At 37.7% G+C, this 20,040-nt stretch overlaps 1 protein-coding gene and 1 long non-coding RNA gene across 9 annotated transcripts in view; one reads left to right on the top strand and one right to left on the bottom strand.

Moving 5' to 3' along the window:
• The window catches only part of APPBP2 (amyloid beta precursor protein binding protein 2), a 115,568-nt gene that overhangs the window by 79,959 nt on the left and 15,569 nt on the right, over window positions 1–20,040 (top strand). For all 8 annotated transcript variants that reach the window (XM_028835735.2, XM_077969510.1, XM_077969511.1 and 5 more), the window contains 5 exon segments: window positions 12,325–12,493; window positions 14,678–14,767; window positions 16,684–16,751; window positions 16,830–16,935; window positions 17,952–18,076. In XM_028835735.2, the coding sequence (XP_028691568.1) occupies window positions 12,325–12,493; window positions 14,678–14,767; window positions 16,684–16,751; window positions 16,830–16,935; window positions 17,952–18,076 (558 nt within the window).
• LOC144335483 (uncharacterized) lies at window positions 6,103–7,631 on the bottom strand. The gene is made up of 2 exons (XR_013406365.1): window positions 7,550–7,631; window positions 6,103–7,159 (listed from the first exon to the last, which is right to left on the bottom strand). It is a non-coding gene; the product is annotated as an uncharacterized LOC144335483 (long non-coding RNA).

Genomic DNA, 20,040 nt, shown 5'->3' with positions numbered 1-20,040 from the left:
TTGCCCAGTCCGGTCTCCAACTCCTGGGCTCAAGCAATCCTCTTGCCTGGGCCTCCCAAAGTGCTGGGATTACAGGCATGAGTCACCACACCCAAGCTAGATTATTGTTGATTTAAGCTAAAATTGAGTAAAACTCTCTCTCTTTCTTTTTATTTGGCCAGTTCAGTCTTTTGAGGCTGTCATTGCCCTTTTTTATACAAGGCTTATCTATGTCAGACAGACATTCAAATCCTGAAGTTAATTTTGTAATATGGAAACTTAATTATAAATAACATTTTAGAAGGTGATAATTTCCCACATATACTTTAGAAGTGTATGATAAATTATAGGAATCTTTGTGGCAGAAACTGTAAAAGAATTAGTATTTAGCCCTATAATTTATAGTACTCATAAAAATAATCGCTCATTTTTTCCCCCTCTTCTGCCTATTTTATATTTTTAGGAATAGGAGACTAGACCATCCCATATGGGATTTGAGGGGTTAGTTATATATTTCTGTGTACATAAACTGGTTAATTTGGAACAAAAGGGGATTTTGTATGATTTTATCATAGATTATTCACTATAGCAATCTTGACCAAAAGATAAAGCACTTTCTTTTTTGTATGTGCTTTATTTTTTTATTCACATATTCAGATTTATTTCACCCAAATACCTGTGTTTCTTCTGATTTTAAAATTCTTGTATAAATTTGACTTTAGCCTTATCAAAAAGTTTAGTTTTTTCACAAGACAAGTCAGTTTCCTTCTCTCCTTCCTAGTATGTCATCTTTAGCAAGTAGCTCACATCATTATGGTTGCAAGTGTTAATAGGCAGTGAGAAGAAGGGAGGGCAAAAAGTGCATGACAGCTGACTCTTCTTTTTTAAATCAGAAAAAAATTGCTTTCCCAGAAGTCTAACTCTATCTCTTAGATTACCTTTCTTTTAAACTGGAAACTGGGATACATTCTACACAACTTCTAATCTGTGTAATATAGTCTGAGGAGCAAAACATTTTCAATTGTGCATGAATTAACTCATGGGTCTACATTAAGGAAGAAAACATGAGGAATATTGGGTAGATAACTGTCTGGGTGCAGTGGCTCACGCCTGTAATCCCAGCACTTTGGGAGGCCAAGATTTGAGGATTGCTTGAACTTAGGAATTGGAGACCAGCAAGATCCCATTTCTATAACAAATATTTAAAATAAATAAAAACAATAGTTAATTAACAATTCAGAACTAGCTGTCTTTTTAGCAAGCACATGTGAAACTAGAATATTGTCTGGACCAAGGAACAAAGCCATTTATAATGCCAACTCACTGCCTGTATACCAAGACATTAGTCTTTATGAATTTGAAATTTCAAAATAAAATTTGCCTCTATTCAACTAACCTTGCCAAATTCTTGGTCATTACAAGTGTATTTAATATAATTTTTTTATAATAAGTACTTTTTTTCATCTACTTAGTATCATTTGAAAAGATGATTAAAATTTTATGGCTTAGTCTTTTTTTAAGGCAGAGAGAAATTTGAGGTATTAATTGACCATGTGTTTAATTGAATTGGAAAAGAAGTGTTTTGCAGAACAGATACGAATCAAATCCTTTGGCCAATCCCAGGGGCTTTGAGCCTGAGGGAAGAATAAAAGTATGTTTTTCAATTTAATGTCACAAAACCAATTTCTAATATGGGGCTAGTGGCAAAACATTATACAACAAAGGTCAGGGAAACTTCCTAGCCTTTCTTGATAGAAAGTAGTTAAAACTGGCACCATTTTTCAGTCCTTTTGTATTCTTTGGAGACTCTGCCTATTTCCATTTATTCATTTTCTATTTAATGGCTTTGTTTTTCTTGCTTATACGTGTCTGTGGCCAAACATATCCAGAAAGCTATGAGGAAGAAAATTGTTGTCTATAACCCTGCTGCTCAGAAATAACCACAGTTGCTGAATTGGTTTGTTTTTGGGGGATGACAAACTTAAAATCACACCTGCAACCCGCTTTTCAATTTTTTCTTTGTAGCTAATCAGTCCATGTGAGCATGGTTTGTTTAAGGTCAAGAATTTTCTAGAACCTCCAGATAAGGGAACAGAGATTACCTTTGGGCTTGTGAGAGTTGGGCAGAACAAACTTACTTTTTATTTTAAATCCTTTTCTACTGTTTATTATGTTTTTAAACAATTGGCATGTATTCCTTTAGTGGTTTTTTTTTTTTTTTAATGATAAAAAGAACTTCTTGAACTACTCGACAGTGGGGTGGGGTTGGGGAGTGTATGTATGTGTATGTGTGTGTGCATGCATATGTTTGTAAAGAGTTGAATGTGGCCGGGCATGGTGGCTCACGCCTGTAATCCCAGCACTTTGGGAGGCCGAGGCAGGTGGATCACGAGGTCAGGAGATTGAGACCATCCTGGCTAACATGGTGAAACCCCGTCTCTACTAAAAAGTACAAAACATTAGCTGGGCGTGGTGGTGGGCACCTGTATTCCCAGCTACTCAGGAGGCTGAGGCAGGAGAATGGCGTGAAGCTGGGAGGGTGGAGCTTGCAGTGAACCAAGATCGCGCCACTACACTCCAGCCTAGGCGACAGAGCAAGACTCTGTCTCAAAAAAAAACGGGGGAGTTGAATGTGGATTGAAAGAGAACCCTGGGCAGTTGCATTTCCTGAAAGCCAAAGATAAATAGAAATTAGAAGCTAGAAGAAAGCAGCAGTATCTTAGTTACCGAGAGAAAATACTGTACCTCACCAGTTCAAAGGGCAAAAAAAATAATTTTCAAATAAATGAAGACCCAGTATGTTTCCATTTACCTTATCTGAGGGAAATAATCGAGGAACTTCTCTAACTAAATATAAGTTCCAGCCAGGCATAGTACCTTACGCCTGTAATCCCAGCACTTTGGGAGGCCAAGGCAAGAGGATCGTTTGAGCCCAGGAGTTTGAGACCTGCCTGGGCAATATAATGAGACATGTTATGTTATGTTATGTTATGTTATGACTGAGTCTTTTAATTTTTTTTTAATTTTTTTATTTTTTGAGACGGAGTCTTGCTTTGTCACCCAGGCTGGAGTTCTATGCGATGGCGTGATCTCGGCTCACTGCAATCTCCGCCTCCTGGGTTCATGCCATTCTCCTACCTCAGCCTCCTGAGTAGCTGAGACTACAGGCACCCACCACCACGCCCAGCTAATTTTTTTGTGTTTTTAGTAGAGACGGGGTTTCACCATGTTAGCCTGGATCGTCTTGATCTCCCGAGCTCGTGATCCACCCGCTCTGGCCCCCCGAAGTGCTGGGATTATAGGTGTCAGCCACTGCACCTGGCTTCTATTTTATTTTAAAATAAAATTTTTAAACTTTTATTTAAGTTCTTATAATAACAAATCCCAAGGTAGGGGAAGATTATATAAAAAGAGTGGTAGGTAATGAATATTGTAATATATATCTCACATATAGATGGAGTAGGAAGAGAAGGAAGAACAAATTGAGAATTTGTAATAGGCCTAATAAGGATGCTTTTCAAACCAGAGATGAAAAGGAAATTTTGGAAATAACAAAAGACAAAAATTTACCATGTCAAACCTATTACAGGTTTAGTGTCCCTAATCCAGAAATTTGAAATCTGAAACACGATTGGTCCCAAACATTTCAAATAAGGATACTCAACCTGTATTTTGAACAAGAAAGTAGTACTTAGGAAAGAAATGTTAACCGGAAACTTCAGTTAGTGCTAATGTCAGGAAGCTTTATAGAGACCACCTAGCGAAATTTTCTTTCTAAAGAAGTAATGAGGCTGGGTGTGGTGGCTCAATGCCTGTAATCCCAGCACTTTGATAGGCTGGGGTGGTGGATCACCTAAGGTCAGGAGTTCTAGACCAACCTGGCCAACATGGTGAAACCCTGTCTCTACTAAAAATACAAAAAAATTAGCTGGGCGTGGTGGTGGGCGCCTGTGATCCCAGCTACTTCGGGAGGCTGAGGAAGGAGAATTGCTTGAACCTGGGAGGTGGAGGTTGCAGTGAGCTGAGATTGCACCATTACACTCCAGCCTGGGTGATGAGAGCAAAACTTTGTCTCAAAAAAAAAAAAAAAAAAGTAATGAAATTTAGCATATTTAGAATATTCTGGAGGTCATGACCTTATAGTTGTAAGAGTTGGATAATTTTATTAACTGGCTTTTTAAAGATTACTTTGAAAAGTGATGGAGTAGTTCATTTGTGGAGATCATGGATGTCTACTTGCCATAGGAGAAATTGAAAAGCCCAGCAGTCCTAATGCTTTGCAAATGGCTACTGGTAGCTTTGGATTAAATTTCTGGTGACATCATACAGAGATTCAGAAGTACTGGTTTTCAAACAAATGAAAATGTTTTACTCTAAAAAGCTGTCATTCCAAAGAAGGATTTATTTAGCAGATAAAATAAAAACTGTCAGATGACTCCAGAAATAACTATGGTGATGATGAAGCTAAATGTTTAAGGTACATGTGAATAATTTGGATAAAGTTTTGTAAATTGTGAGGAGGAAAAGTGATTTTTGAAAATTTAATTTAGATTTTAAATATGTAGGTATAAGGAAAGATTTAAATGTTATAAATTTTTATTCTTTTTGTTTTTAATAGAAAAGGGACCTCAGTATGTTGCTCAGGCTGGTCTCAAACTCCTGAGCTCAAGTGATCCTTCTGCCTTGGCCTCCCGAAGCACTGGGCTTACAGGCATTACCACCACACTTGGCCTTAAATAAAAATTATAAGTGTTTTAATGTTATCACATATATCCCCAAAACTTGATATATATGAGTTGGCAAAAATATTTTTAGATGGAAAATGGAAGTTCATCTTACATTCAGGTTTTTAAATAGACATATAGCCTATTTTTAAAATAAACATTTGGGAGAATGGAGGAGTTAAAGTGTTACAAAGTTCTCATCTTAGTGGGTAGAGTAGGAAAGGGCATCATTATTTAATGTTTAAACATTATCAGTGCTAGAGATGGATATTTAATGCCTTGGTTAATAGAAAAGTGTGATAGAACTCCCAAACTAGGATGGTGCGAATATGGGTGAGAATGATTTGAAACTTGACCAAGCTACATATAAGCAAAGAGAATAGAGGACATAACTGATTATGATAAATGAAAAATAAGATGAAAAGGTTAGACCAAATACAATTATCATCACAATACATGTGAATGGGTTCAATTATCCTACCTAAAGATGGTGGTTACCAAGAGGGTTAAAAAATAAAAGCTAGTGCTATATCATAAAAAGAAAATACCCCAAAACAATAATACTAACAATAAGGAAGAATTCAGGATAAAAGTCATTAGTTGATACAGAAGGGATATTGATAATAGAATGTATAATTCACAAAAAGGTTATAAACCTATGTGTAGCAAATAAGATAGGAGCCACCTACATAAGCAATGCACCTTAAAAATACAAAAAAGATAAAAAGATAATCAGTACAATGTTTAGTGCCTCCAGGGTAGGGTAATTATGAATATATAGAAGTTATTAAGGAACTAGGTTCTTTCAATCTGTCTGCTAATTCTTTGTGTACCAGTCATTTCTTTGGCTAGCTCTCCAGTGCTTGTAAGATTGCTGCCATTGTTTGAGGTATCACATGCAGATTCCACATTCTCTAGCAGAAGAAACACTCTCACACTGATGTCCTCCCTGACTTGAAATTAAAACCATACCAGACTAACAAAGAGAAAAGGAAGACTCAAATAACTAAAATCAGAAATGGGACTTGGAACATTACTACCAACCTTCCACAAATAAAAAGGATTTAAGGAGAATCCTATGAACAGTTGAACACCAGCAAATTAGATAACATAAATAAAATGGACAAATTTTTTGGAAATGGACAAATTACCTAAATGCTCTAAGAAGAAATAGAAAATCCTACGGGACCTATAACAAGTAAAGAAATTAAATCCATAATCAAAAACCTTCCAACAAAGTCCAGGACCGAAGACTTCACTAGTGAATTCTATCAAACATTTAAAGAATTAGCACTAGTTCTTCTCAAACTCTTCCAGGAAATTGCAGAGGAAGCAACACTTCCTAACTCATTTTGTTTTGTTTTTATTTTTATTTTTATTTTCATTTACATGTATTTGCTTTGTTTTATGAGACAGAGTCTTACTCTTTTGCCCAGGCTGGAGTGCAGTGGCACAATCTCGGCTCACTGCAACTTCTGCCTCCCAGGTTCAAGCAATTCTCCTGCCTCAGCCTCCCAAGTAGCTGGGATTACAGGTGCCCACCACCACACCTGGCTAATTTTTATATTTTTAGTAGAGATGGGGTTTTGCCATGTTGACCAGGCTGGTCTCAAACTCCTGACCTCAGGTGACCCGCCCACCTTGGCCTCCCAAAGTGCTAGGATTATGGGCGTGAGCCACTGCGCCCAGTCCCTAACTAATTTTAAAAGGCTAACGTTACCTGATACCAAAGACCAAAAATGACATCACAAAAGAGACCATTTCAGACAAGTATCTCTTATGAATATAGATGAAAAAATCATCAACAAAATACTAGCAAATCTAATAGAATATTAAAAGGATTTTACACTATGACCAAGTGAGATTTATCCCAGGAATGCAAGGGTGGTTCAACATAAGAACATCAGTGTGATACACCATGTTAATAAGGTGAAGGGGGAAAAAAAAAAACGTTTATCTCAGTTGACACAGAAAAGTCGTTTAGCAAAATCTAACACCTTTTCATCATTAAAAAAAAAAATTCACAAAGCTAGGAATAGAAAGGAACTTCCTCAATATGATAAAGAGTATTTATGAAAAACTCACAATTAACATCATACTCTATAGTGAAAGACTAGAAGATTCCCCCATAGGATCAGGAACAAGACATAGATGCCTGCTTTCACTAGTGGTTTTCAACGTTGTACTGGAAGCTTTAGCAGAAGAAATTTGACAAGAAAAATAAAAAGCATCGGTATTGGAAAGGAAGAAGTAAAACTATAGATTTGTTGGACTTAATCAAAATAAAAAACTTTTGTACATCAAAAAACATCAAGAAAATAAAAAGACAATCTATGGAATGGGAGAAAATATTTGCAAATCATATGTTAATTAGGGTTCTAGTATCCAGAATGTATCAAGAACTACAACTGCAAACAACACAATTTAAAAATGAGGCTGGGCCCCGTGGCTTACACCTGTAATCCCAACAGTTTGGGAGTTCAAGGCAGACAGATCATCTGAGGTCACGAGTTCAAGACCAGTCTGGCCAACATGGTAAAACTCTATGTCTCTACTGAAAAATATAACAAGAGTGAAACTCTGTTAAAAAACTAATTAATGAATTAATTTTTATTTTTATTTTCATTTACATGTATTTGCTTTATTTTATGAGACAGAGTCTTACTCTTTTGCCCAGGCTGGAGTGCAATGGCATGATATCGGCTCACTGCAACTTCCGCCTCCCAGGTTCAAGCGATTCTCCTGCCTCAGCCTCCCAAGTAGCTGGGATTACAGGTGCCTACCACCTGTAATTATTAATTAATTAATTAATTAAAATAAAGAGTAGGCTGGGCATGGTGGCTCACATCTGTAATCCCAACATTTTGGGAGGCTGAGGCAGAAGGATTTCTTGAGCTCAGGAGTTTGAGACCTGCCTAAGCAAAATAGCAAGACCTCGTCTCTATTAAAATAATTTTTTAAAAAATCAACCAGCTGTGGTGGCACGAGCCTCTAGTCTCAGCTACTTAGGAGGCTGAGGTGGGAGGATCACTTAAGCACAAGAGATCATGACTGTAGTGAGCTTGATCATGCCACTGCTCTCCAGCCTGGGTGACAGAGTGAGACTCTGTCTCATAAAATAAAAAATAAAAAATGGGCAAAGGACTTGAATAGACATTTTCCCAAGGAAGATACATAAAAGACCAGTAAGCACGTAAAAAGATACTCAGTGTCATTTGGCATTAGGGAAATGCAAATCAAACATAATGAGCCACCACTTTATTCCTATCAAGATGTGTACAATTAAAAAAAAAAAAAAAGAAAAGAAGTGTTGGCAAGGATGAGAAGAAATCGAGTGATTCTGCTGAGAGAGCATTTGAAAAAAAGAAAACGAAATTGGAAACTTTGTGCACTGTTGCTGGGAATGTAAAATGGTGCAGCTGCTGTGGAGTACAGTTTGGCAGTTTGTCAAAAAGCTAAACATAGAATTACCGTATGACTCAGCAGTTTCACTCCAGGGTATATGCCTAAAAGCATTGAAAGCAAGGAATCAAAAGATATTTGTGTGCTAGTGTTTATAGCAGAATTTTTCACAAGTCAAAAGGTAACAGTCCAAGTATCCATCAACAGATAAATAGAGAGATAAAATTTGGCATTTTTACATATATACTCATACAATGATTCAGCCAGTTTTGGTACATGCTACGACATGGATGAACCTTGAAAATTTTATCCTAAGTGAAATAAGTTAGACACAAAAGGACAAATACTGTATGGTTCCACTTACATGAAATATGTAGAATAGGCAAATTCATAGAGACAGAAAGCAGATTAAAGGTTACTAGGGACTTAGGGGTAAGGCAGAAGGGGAAGCTATTGCTTAATGCTTACAGAATTTTTCTTTGGGGTGATGAAAAAGTTTTGGAAGCGAATAGTATTGATGGTTGTATGATACAGTTAATATAATTAATGCCACTGAATTGTATACTTTAAAATAGCTCATATGGCACAAAGTTTTATGTATATTTCACCATAGTAAAAAAAAATTATTAAACCCATACCGGTCTTTATTTTCATTATGCAGCTCTACCCTTTCAAGCTATCATTTATTTCCATTTTTTATTTTTTTGAGATGGAGTCTTGCTCTTTCGCCAGTCTGGAGTACAGTGGTGCAATCTCAACTCACTGCAATCTCTGCCTCCCGGGTTCAAGCAGTTCTCCTGCCTCAGCCTCCTGAGTAGCTGGATCTACAGGCACGCACAACCACGCCCAGCAATTTTTTTTGTATTTTTAGTAGAGATGGGATTTCTCCGTGTTTGCCAGGATGGTCTCAATCTCCTGACGTCGTGATCCACCCACCTCAGCCTCCCAAAGTGCTGGGATTACAGGCGTGAGCCACCACACCCGGCCAAAATTTTAAACTAGTTGTAAGAAAAAGACACTTATAAGAAGGAAAGAAATTCTTTTCCTTTAGTTTCACTTTTAGTGTATTTTACTTTCGTTATGTCTGGCTGATGAGGCTCTAACTAGTCATGTTCAGTCTTATGGTAAATATATTAGTAAACTAATGACTTACATATGTGTGTATTTTTCATTTCAAACAATGAACAATCAGATAGTAGTTGCTCTTGACAATAGGTGTTGATCAGGTAGACAAGATTTTATGTTATTGTGAAAGTAAGATACTGTGTTTGCATGATAGTGCCACATTTTGAGAACCTGCGTTTTCCTTAGGCCGAATGTTGGGATAAAATTAGACCATAATGAGTTGGACCGCAAGTTCCTTGAATTCAATATACTGCTTAGTGTCAGCCCAGATGGACACACAGAACCTTAAAGAGTCTCCATATGTTTAATTTGCCCTTTTGTTTAAATAGATATTCAGCAGGGACTGGAGAAAATATCAAGCTGTGCCTTTCTGGCCTACAATGTTTATTTTGTTACCTCATCATGTGCCAATTACTAAATAATTTCCACAGATTGTTATTTCAGGAGAATACTTAGAGTGAAGGTCTTTGGAAAGGAAATTCTTAGCATTTTGGAAATGAGAAGTAAGCACTGTTCTTTTTATTCTCTAAAATTTCAACCTATGGGTTTCTCATTTTTTTTTCTTTCAGCTGTTTGGCTATCAAATCTGTGTTTCAAATACTAATCCTTTTTTTCTCAAGGAATTTTTTTTTCTGGACTGTTACAGTATCTTCTGCCTTGGTGGCTTTGCTTCCACTCTTGGCTTTGCTATAATCCATTCTCCACACTGTAGCCAGAGCATTCTTGATACAGTTGCATTGTCCCATATGGTAGCCATTAACCATATGTGATTATTAAGGTTAAAATAATTAAAAGTAAAATGTGCCTCAGTCACACTGGGCACATTTCTAATACTCAGTAGCCACTGTGGCTAGTGGCTACCAAATTGAGCAACACAAGTATAGAACATTTCTAACATCTCAGGAAATTATATTAGATAGTGCATAAGTCAAATCACCTCCCTTACTGTTGCAACCAAAACTCCTTTCCAAGGCAGGCAAGGTGCTATAAAATCTTGCTTATCTCTGCCTTCTCATTTCTCTTTACATAATCTTTTATTCACTGTAGTCTAGATGAATTGGCCTTCTCTGTTCCTTTGACTATGCCAGAATTTCTCCCCATCCCTTCTCAGGGGCTGTTCCTTCTATTTTGCAGTTCCTTCTGTTTTGGAACATGCTTCCCCACCAGATCTTCACTTGGCTGGCTACAGTGTCATCATTTAGGTGTCAACTTAAATGTTACCACCTCAGGAGAATTCTTCCCTGTCTACCCTAAACACCTCTTTTGAGAATCTTTTGATCATATTACTCTACTTTTTTTTTTATCATCTTTATAGCATTCATCCTTAAATGAAAGTCTTATGTATTTGTATATTTGCCCACGCTAATACCCTTGTCACCACTAGAACGTAAGCTTCTTATGGTAATAGATTTTGCAGATAACTGTGTGGTACATGTTGACAGGATACACACTGGCATTGTATAGTAGTCATCACTTTATTGATTAGTCCTGGTTCTTTTGAAGTTAATCTGTTTCCCTGACTATATAAAGGAATGATAGATATTAAAAGATTGTCTGAATTTTTATCATCATGGGTTATTAATCTGTTAATATTTGTGGTATAGATAGAAAAAATAAATTTTATGTATCTGTTGATTTGATGCTCCTAAAGAATACTTCCTAACCTCTCCATCCTTGGTTTTTTTTAAAGTAGCTTTTATACCTTTGTTCCTTCTCAGGCTGAGCATTTCAGAAAGTTGTATTGGCTTGATACATGAACATAATGTTCTAGCTAGCATTTAATAAATAAATAGGCCGGGCGCGGTGGCTCAAGCCTGTAATCCCAGCACTTTGGGAGGCCGAGACGGGCGGATCACGAGGTCAGGAGATCGAGACCATCCTGGCTAACACGGTGAAACCCCGTCTCTACTAAAAATACAAAAAACTAGCCGGGCGAGGTGGCGGGCGCCTGTAGTCCCAGCTACTCGGGAGGCTGAGGCAGGAGAATGGCATGAACCCGGGAGGCGGAGCTTGCAGTGAGCTGAGATCCGGCCACTGCACTCCAGCCCGGGCTACAGAGCAAGACTCCGTCTCAAAAAAAAAAAAAATAAAAATAAATAAATAAATAAATAAATAAATATTTGTCCAGTCCTAACACTGTTTGCCTATGTTGTATAGTCTATATAGACACATAGTCTGTTGCTATCTAGAAGCATTGTACTATTTTGGCATATCGTTAAATAGTCAGCATGGTTGTACAGTTACTTTGTGTAAAGAACTCTGTATTTCCACTATAGAGGATAAAGATTTTAAAAGAAATAATTGGCCGGACGCGGTGGCTCACGCCTGTAATCCCAGCACTTTGGGAGGCCGAGGCGGGCAGATCACGAGGTCAGGAGATCGAGACCATCCTGGCTAACAAGGTGAAACCCCGTCTCTACTAAAAATACAGAAATTTGCTGGGTGTGGTGGCGGCGGGCGCCTGTAGTCCCAGCTACTCGGGAGGCTGAGGCAGGAGAATGGCGTGAACCCGGGAGGCAGAGCTTGCAGTGAGCTGAGATTGTGCCACTGCACTCCAGCCTGGGCAACAGAGTGAGACTCCGTCTCAAGAAATAGTTGACACTACTGGTATTTTTGGTAAATTTATCTTATTAGAAAGAAAAATGAACATTATGAAGCATCATGAAATAAGTGGTAACTGATCAAGTGTTAGACTGTACTAAAAATAAGAAAAGATATTTTATGTTGATTTTACTTTCTTCATTATTTTCCAAGTTTCTTATACTGAAGCTATATTACTTGTGGATTTGGAACAAAAAGAGCAAATGTCATTTTTTTAGATGCAGTACATGCTGAGTATACAAAATATATAAAATATTTAGAGAAGATAAGGAATCAACAATTGATGAAATTAATTATGGGAAGCTTTCAGGAAAGAGCATGTACTTCTTTATCGGCATGAGGTCAGCTCCAATTTGGTCCACACATGTATTTTCACATGCTGCCTTGTAATTGCATTTAATTACCTTAAGTCATTTAGGTGATTGATAAGAGGTCATCAGGTCTACCAAGCTGGAAATATAAAAAATAGAGCAATGTTATTTGTGTTTTATAGGTTGCTTCATGTGCGAAATGGAAACTGCAAATATCATTTGGGTGAAGAAACATTTAAATTAGCTCAGACATATATGGATAAACTATCAAAACATGGCCAGCAAGCAAATAAAGCTGCACTCTATGGAGAACTGTGTGCACTCCTATTTGCAAAAAGTCACTATGATGAGGTAAGTGTTTTAAGGTACATTTCATTGTGACCAATAAGTACCTATAAAAACAGAGAGTAAATCAAATAGTCTTCTCTTATTTTTCTTACAGATCTTTTTTGCTTATTAGGTTTATATAAGGCAGTACACATTTGTAATGGAATATTCAAAATCAGTCAAGCTGAGCACTGTGGCTCATGCCTATAATCCTAGCACTTTAGGAGGCCAAGGTAGAGAATCAGTTGAGCACAGGAGTTTGAGGCCAGCCTGGGCAACAAAGTGAGACCCTGCCTCTACAGAAAATTAGCCGCATGTGTAGCACACACCTGTGGTGGTCACAACTAGATGGGAGGCTGAGGCAGGAGGATCCCTTGATCCCAGTAGGTTGAGGCTGTAGTGAGCCATATTTATACAATCCAGCCTGGGTGACAGAGTGAGACCCTGTCTCAAAAAAATAAAAATGAAATCAAACAAAAGGAGTATTTGTGAGATGAATTTGAAATATATACATGTATAATTTAGAGCCCTTTCTTTTGTTGTTTTTGTTTTAATTTAACCAAATGTTTACCTAAATTGTTTGGATGGGCTTCTTGTAGTTTTTGAGACAGGGAGGGTCTTGCTTTGTCACCCACACTGGACTCAAACTCCTAGGCTCAAGTGATCCACCTTCCTCAGCTTCCCAAAGAGCTGGGATTGCAGGCATGAGCCACCATGCCCAGCCTGACAGTTATTTTCCTTCTACATTTGGATTTAGGGGTTTATACTATGCCTTATTCATGTCTTTGCAACTCTCATCACATTCGTGAGGAATGTTGAAGTCTTGGATAATTTCGAAAGTTCAATCTTTTAGTGATAAATAAGCTTTTCACTGATATCTACAGAAAAGTAAACAAATCTTACAGACATAGTTTGATGAATTAGCACCATGTTTTTGTGTTAGGATAGGCTAGGCTATGCAGAGGTAATATCAACCCCAGAATAGCTTGGAACAATGAAAGTTTCTTTCTGGCTCATAATATATCCCTGTCTTCAGATGGCTATGGCTGTTCTTAACATTATATCTACAGTTTGATCAAGACCCAGTGTGGTTTTGGGTCTATCTGGAACATATCTATCTAGAACATTACCCGCCTGGGCACAGGGGCAGAAACTTCATGGAGTAGTACTGCTGGCTCTTGGACTTTTCTTCCAGAAATGGCACACTTCACTTTTCATATTTTAATTGCCAAAAGAAATAACATGGCCACACTTGTCTTTGTTTGTTTACTTGTTTGTTTGAGACAGCGGCTCACTCCATAAGGCCTGGAGTGCAGTGGCATCATCATGGCCCACTGCAGCCTCCACGTCAGCCCCACCAAGTAGCTGGAACTACAGGTGCACATCCCCACGCCCAGCTGATTTTTTTGATTTTTGATAGAGACAAAGTCTCACTATGTTATAACCCAGGCTGGTCTCAAACATCTGAGCTGGGTGATCCTCCCACCTCAGCCTCCCAGAGTGCTGGGATTACAGGTATGCGTCACCACAGCCAGCCTGATAATTTATTTTGACTTTTTTATTTCTTCCACTAAGCACCAGGAGAGGAAGGACATTTTTTGTTTTGTTTCCCACTTCATAACCTAGATACTAGCATATTTGCCTGCCACTTAACCTCTCCACACCTCAGTTTCCCATAATAGTACATATCTTATAGGGCTGTTGTGTCAGGTAAATGTGTTAATGCACATAAAATACCTTGGACAGTAGCTGGGACAAAGTAAGCACTCAACTAAACAGACAATTCATACATAAAATAATAAATCTTACAGTAGGAGGATGGAATGTATAGGAAAACACAGGAAACCTTGTCTGGGACTGAAACCTGCAAGACAGATGAGTTTAAGGAGTTGGAAGAAGGGGGAATGTATTTTAAGGCAGAGGGAACAGTATGTGCAAAGGCTTCTAGGCAAGAGAGAACATACCTCTGATTTCTGGAAAATATGTATACACAAGGTCTGATTCAGACAAGCTATAGATATTAAGAGTAAAAATAATTTAACAGATTTATACTTTGTAGAAAGTTTAGCCTCAGAAAATTCTAACTGTAAATATTTTGTGTGTGTTCTTATTGAAGTGCTTGTAGAAAAATTTTGCAGTCGTCTTGTTAAATATTGTCAACTTGATTTACCACAGTTCTGTCTCTCCTATAAATAATAATTTTTTTAGGCATACAAATGGTGCATTGAGGCAATGAAAGAAATTACAGCAGGCTTACCAGTGAAAGTTGTGGTGGATGTTTTAAGACAAGCTTCTAAGGTAAATATACTGTTAAAATTATTAAATGAATTATAGGATTTATCAGGCTTTAAGTTTGTTTTAATTAACCTATTATTTAACATTTTAGTTATTTGTACACTCCATAGACATAGGTCTGTTTTATAAGTTTCTGTGCTCATTTTTAGAAATCTGGTTTCTAACTAAAACTATCACACGTAGATTTTTAGCTAATTTTTCTTTACCAAGAAAACCAGTGAAATAATTCATTTTGATAATTGTTTCAGTGCACTAAAGTACAGATCAAAGTAGTATTTGGGTGCTATTCTGGCTTGAGTTTCTTTTTGTTTTTTTTTTTTTTTAATATTTATAGCAACCTAAATTCCTTATGCCAAAATCCTGTGAACTTTGGTCACTCTTCTGCTAAAGGATAGCCTGGTGTTAAATCTCTTTGTCATTGTATTGCAGTCTCACAGCAAGGCAGCTTGCTATACTTGACCTGCTAGGCAGTCCTTACTTGATTTTTCTCTAGTTTTTTCTTATTCTGTAAATAAATGCATTAAATCTTTTACATTTTTATTTTATTTTAAATAGAGACAGGGTCTCACTATGTTGCCCTGGCTGGTGTCAAACACCTGGACTCAAGCGAGTTCCAGAAGTTCTAGGATTACAGGTGTGAGCTGCCACGCTTGGCCTGCATTAACTCTTGAGGATATTTAGTAGTAGTTTAAAACTACTGCTTTGGTGCAGTGAGGCCTTAAAGCATTAATGTACTTTTCAGATACACTCTTCTACCCAGAAGTTTCTCAGATTTGAATATTTCATTTTGGTTTATTTTACTTACGAAAATTCAACTAGAAGATAGAGTCCAAAATTATATCTGGGAGAATCCAAGATTTCTGTATTAAGTCAGTCATTTTAGAGTAAGTAAACAGTGTAAATATTCAAGTTATGAGAGCTAGAACAGGGATATTCTTATGTTTTTAATTAATTGAAATAATTGAATATTAATTTAATATAAAGCCAGTGTAATATTTATGCAAGATTAATATTTCTATATATAAATTATATTTAGAGTTTTTAAAAAACGACTAGCTATACTCATGGATCAAAATATTTTAAGAAATAATTGGGAGTTGTGCACAATGGCACATGCCTGTAGCCAGGAATTCAAGTCCAGCCTGGGCAACATAAAACCTTGTCTCTTAAGAAAAGAAATTATAAGAAAACTTGAAATTCTATGCATTTAAAAATTAGTAAATGAAAATAACAAAAGATTGTTGTAAGCCACTCCAGGACTGGGATATAAGGACCTTAGAAAATGCTGTGGTAAATGCTGCCCCCATTATTTTATTTTAATAATAGGGAAAAATGGGAGTATACCAGCTTTGTAAGGTGACTTTATTGTGACAGATTTGTACTAGGACTGACTGTCAAAATTTTAAACTTTATAATTTTCCCAGCTTATATACATATCTGTTTGTAATAGAATTTTTTTTTTTTAAACGGTGTCTCTCTCTGTCGCCCAGGCTGGAGTGCAGTGGCACTCGGCTCACTGCAAGCTCTGCCCCCATGGGTTCACGCTATTCTCCTGCCTTAGCCTCCCGAGTAGCTGGGACTACACAGGCGCCTGCCACCACGCCCGGCTAATTTTTTTGTATTTTTATTAGAGATGGGGTTTCACCGTGTTAGCCAGGATGGTCTGGATCTTCTGACCTGGTGATCTGCCCGCCTTGGCCTCCCAAAGTGCTGGGATTACAGGCGTGAGCCACCGCGCCCGGCCTATAATAGAAAATTTTTAAGTACTTGGAAGGAAAGAAGTTACAAATAGAACCTTTGTATTTATGTTTGGAGGGTTTTTTTCTTATTAACTGTTATAGCCAGAATATATAAACTACACTTATTTTAGCACACTAATGAACTGTTTGAGAGTTAACCGTTTTTCACTTTATCTTTAGGCTTGTGTAGTAAAACGTGAATTTAAGAAGGCAGAACAGTTAATTAAACATGCAGTGTATTTGGCACGGTAGGTGATTATTATTAAAAATATCCTTTTAAGTTGTCTCTATACTTTATATGCTAATAATTTTGTATCCTTTTATAGGGATCATTTTGGATCAAAACACCCAAAATATTCTGATACACTGCTAGATTATGGGTTCTACTTACTCAATGTAGATAATATCTGTCAGTCTGTTGCAATTTATCAGGTATGTTAATGGTTACCCTTTTTTTCTTTCAACCTATATTGACTTGCTCACCTGTATTTGTTTGTGGTGTATAAACCACTCTTCAAAAATGACTTTTTAACACCTACCCTTCCCACCAATATAGGTTGCATCATTATTTTATTAAGTATTGCCTAGAAGGCGTAAAAGTTAATGCTTTGGGAACTAAAGAGAATCATTCAGGAAAGGAATTGTTGGGTTGTGAGCTCATATTTGGGAGTAGTTTTCCATTTTTTTTTTACCCATATAATGGCTTGTCTTTGTTGTTGATTTAGTAAATGTCGCTAAAGCTGCCTTTGTAATAACAAAGATGGCTGATAATTATTTTAGGCCTTTCTTGCTCATTCTCAGGTAAATGATGTATTATGCCATCGGTCTAGACAAGGCATACTTGACTTTAAGGTTCACTTTTTTTTTTTTTTTTCTTTTGAGACAGTTTTGATCTGTCGTCCAGGCTGGAGTGCAGTGGCGCAATCTCAGCTCACTGCAACCTCCGCCTCCTGAGTTCAAGCAATTCTCGTGCCTCGGCCTCCTGAGTATGTGGGATTACAAGCCCGTGCCACCATGCCCGGCTAATTTTTGTATTTTTAGTAGAGACGGGGTTTCACCATGTTGCGGAGGCTAGTCTTGAACTACTGACCTCAGGTGATCCACCCACCTCGGCCTCCCAAAGTACTAGGATTACAGGTGTGAGCCACCGTGCCTGGCCTAAGTTCACTTTTGAAGAAGGACACAGAGAAAAACATTCCCAATGTCTTGATTCTCAAGACATAGGAATGATTATTATTATTAAGCCATTGCCTTTTAAGTCAAACTCTATCTTCAGAAATTCAGGCCTTCTAGGTGACTTTCGTGTTCTGTAATTTAAATATAGCAGGACTTTCTGGGCTTCATAATTTTGTGGTGTTAGGCATATAGATATATATTTAAATTACTAGGATGTTTAATTTAGGTGGTATTTTCTACAGTATTGACAAATATTTTTATGATTCTTTCAGGCAGCACTTGACATTAGACAGTCAGTGTTTGGTGGCAAAAATATCCACGTAGCAACAGCTCATGAAGATTTGGCTTACTCTTCTTATGTCCACCAGTATAGCTCTGGGAAATTTGACAATGCACTGTAAGTTCCACATTCCTTTTCTCTGAAGGAGGAAATACTGTTTTTGTTTTATTTTGTTTTTTCCCATTAGGGAACTATTATTATATTAATAATAGTATTTGATATACTTTATAGATTGAATTTGTCTTCCTGGAGCTTTTACAGAATGCCTAAAATGTTCTTGAAGTCATTTAAAATCATACCAGTTTTCAGGTGCAGAGGCTCTTGCCTGTAATCCCAGCACTTTGGGAGGCTGAGGTGGAAAGATTGCTTGAGCCCCAGAGTTTTGAGACCCTGTCTACTCAAAAAATTTTAAAAATTAGCTGGATGTTTTGGTGCATGTCTGTGGTCCCAGCTGCTCTGGAGGCTGAGGCAGGAGAATTGCTTGAGCCCAAGAGGTCAAGGATGCAGTGAGCCATATTCACACCACTGCATTCCAGCCTGGGCAACACAGTGAGACCCTATTTCCAAAAATAAATAAAATCATACTAATTTATAGGTTATTCACTTAGCCTTTATGTGATTTAATATTGAGACTTGTATATTTTCATGTAGAATGTAACTTATCTTTTGAGTATTTACTTCAATAATTTTTGAGTAATACAGTAGCAAACTTAACCTGAAAACTTCTTGGTCAGAACACATAGAAATACTGAATCAAATATAACAATTGTCTTTTTAAATGTGTAACTGAGCTTGCAAGAGTGAGGGGGAAATCCTCCAAGGGCCAATAATGGACACTAAAATTCAAAGGATTAAGCATGGCCTGTGGTATAACTGCTCTGGGGTGATGGGAAAGTTTAGAGATTTCTGTAACCTTGGTTTAAGAAATAGCCTATAGGAGGCTGGGAGTTAGAACTGAAACCCTCACATGAAGCAGAGTCAAGACTACAGCCCGGCTGGGCACGGTGGCTCATGCCTGTAATCCCAGCACTTTGGGAGGCCAAAGCGGGTGGATCACCTGCAGTCAGGAGTTCAAGACAAGCCTGGCCAAGATGATGAAACCCCATCTCTACTAAAAATAGAAAAATTAGCCGGGCATGGTGGCAGGCACCTGTAATGCCAGCTACTCGGGAGGCTGAGGCAGAGAATTGCTTGAACCCAGGAGATGGAGGTTGCAGTGAGCCAAGATTGTGCCACTGCCCTCCAGCCTAGGCAACAGAGTGAGACTCTGTCAAAAAAAAAAAAAAAAAAGACTACAACCCCAGGGAAAAGACAACAGGTGGACATCTATCTAATTAATAGATGATAGGGAAAGTTGGCCATCTGAGTTTGGTATCACAGTTGAACCCAAAAAGAAGCCTCACAAAACATAATTCTTTACCTATAACACTCTTGAGACAGGGGTAATGCCTGAGGATCTCCAAACAGAAAAATATTAAAAAGCACTTTGGGACTGCAGGTTTTCCTGGGATGCCTTGTGAGAGAAAATGCAAAACTTGGAAATAATTACCTGTCAACCCAAACTACACAGACATTTCATAGACAAAGCTTTACCTAAAATGAACTCACCATTAAAAATTACAAAACATAAGAAAATATTTCCTCTGAGTCAGCAGACATAATGAACAGGATTAGAATCCTGAGAACTTTAGTTAACAGAACTTTTTTGGCCAGGCGCAGTGGCTCACACCTGTAATCCCAGCACTTTGGGAAGCCGAGGCGGGGGGATCATGAGGTCAGGAGATCAAGACCATCCTGGCCAACAGGGTGAAACCCTGTCTCTACTAAAAATGCAAAAATTAGCTGGGTGTGGTGGCACGCGCCTGTAATCCCAGCTACTCGGGAGGCTGAGGCAGGAGAATCGCCTGAACCTGGGAGTTGGAGGTTGCAGTGAGCCAGGATCGCCACTGCACTCCAGCCTGGTGACAAAACGAGACTCCATCTCAAAAAAAAAAAAAAAAAAAAAAAAAAAAAAATGTTTTTTGATTGATGCTATAGTATGTATTCTTTCTATGATTAAAGATACAAAATAGGTTGGCAAA

Source organism: Macaca mulatta, chromosome 16 (assembly GCF_049350105.2).
Source record: "Macaca mulatta isolate MMU2019108-1 chromosome 16, T2T-MMU8v2.0, whole genome shotgun sequence".
Classification (NCBI taxonomy): Eukaryota; Metazoa; Chordata; class Mammalia; order Primates; family Cercopithecidae; genus Macaca; species Macaca mulatta.
The sequence above is the reverse complement of the archived record's forward strand: the minus strand, read 5'-3'. Positions and strand labels throughout refer to the sequence as shown.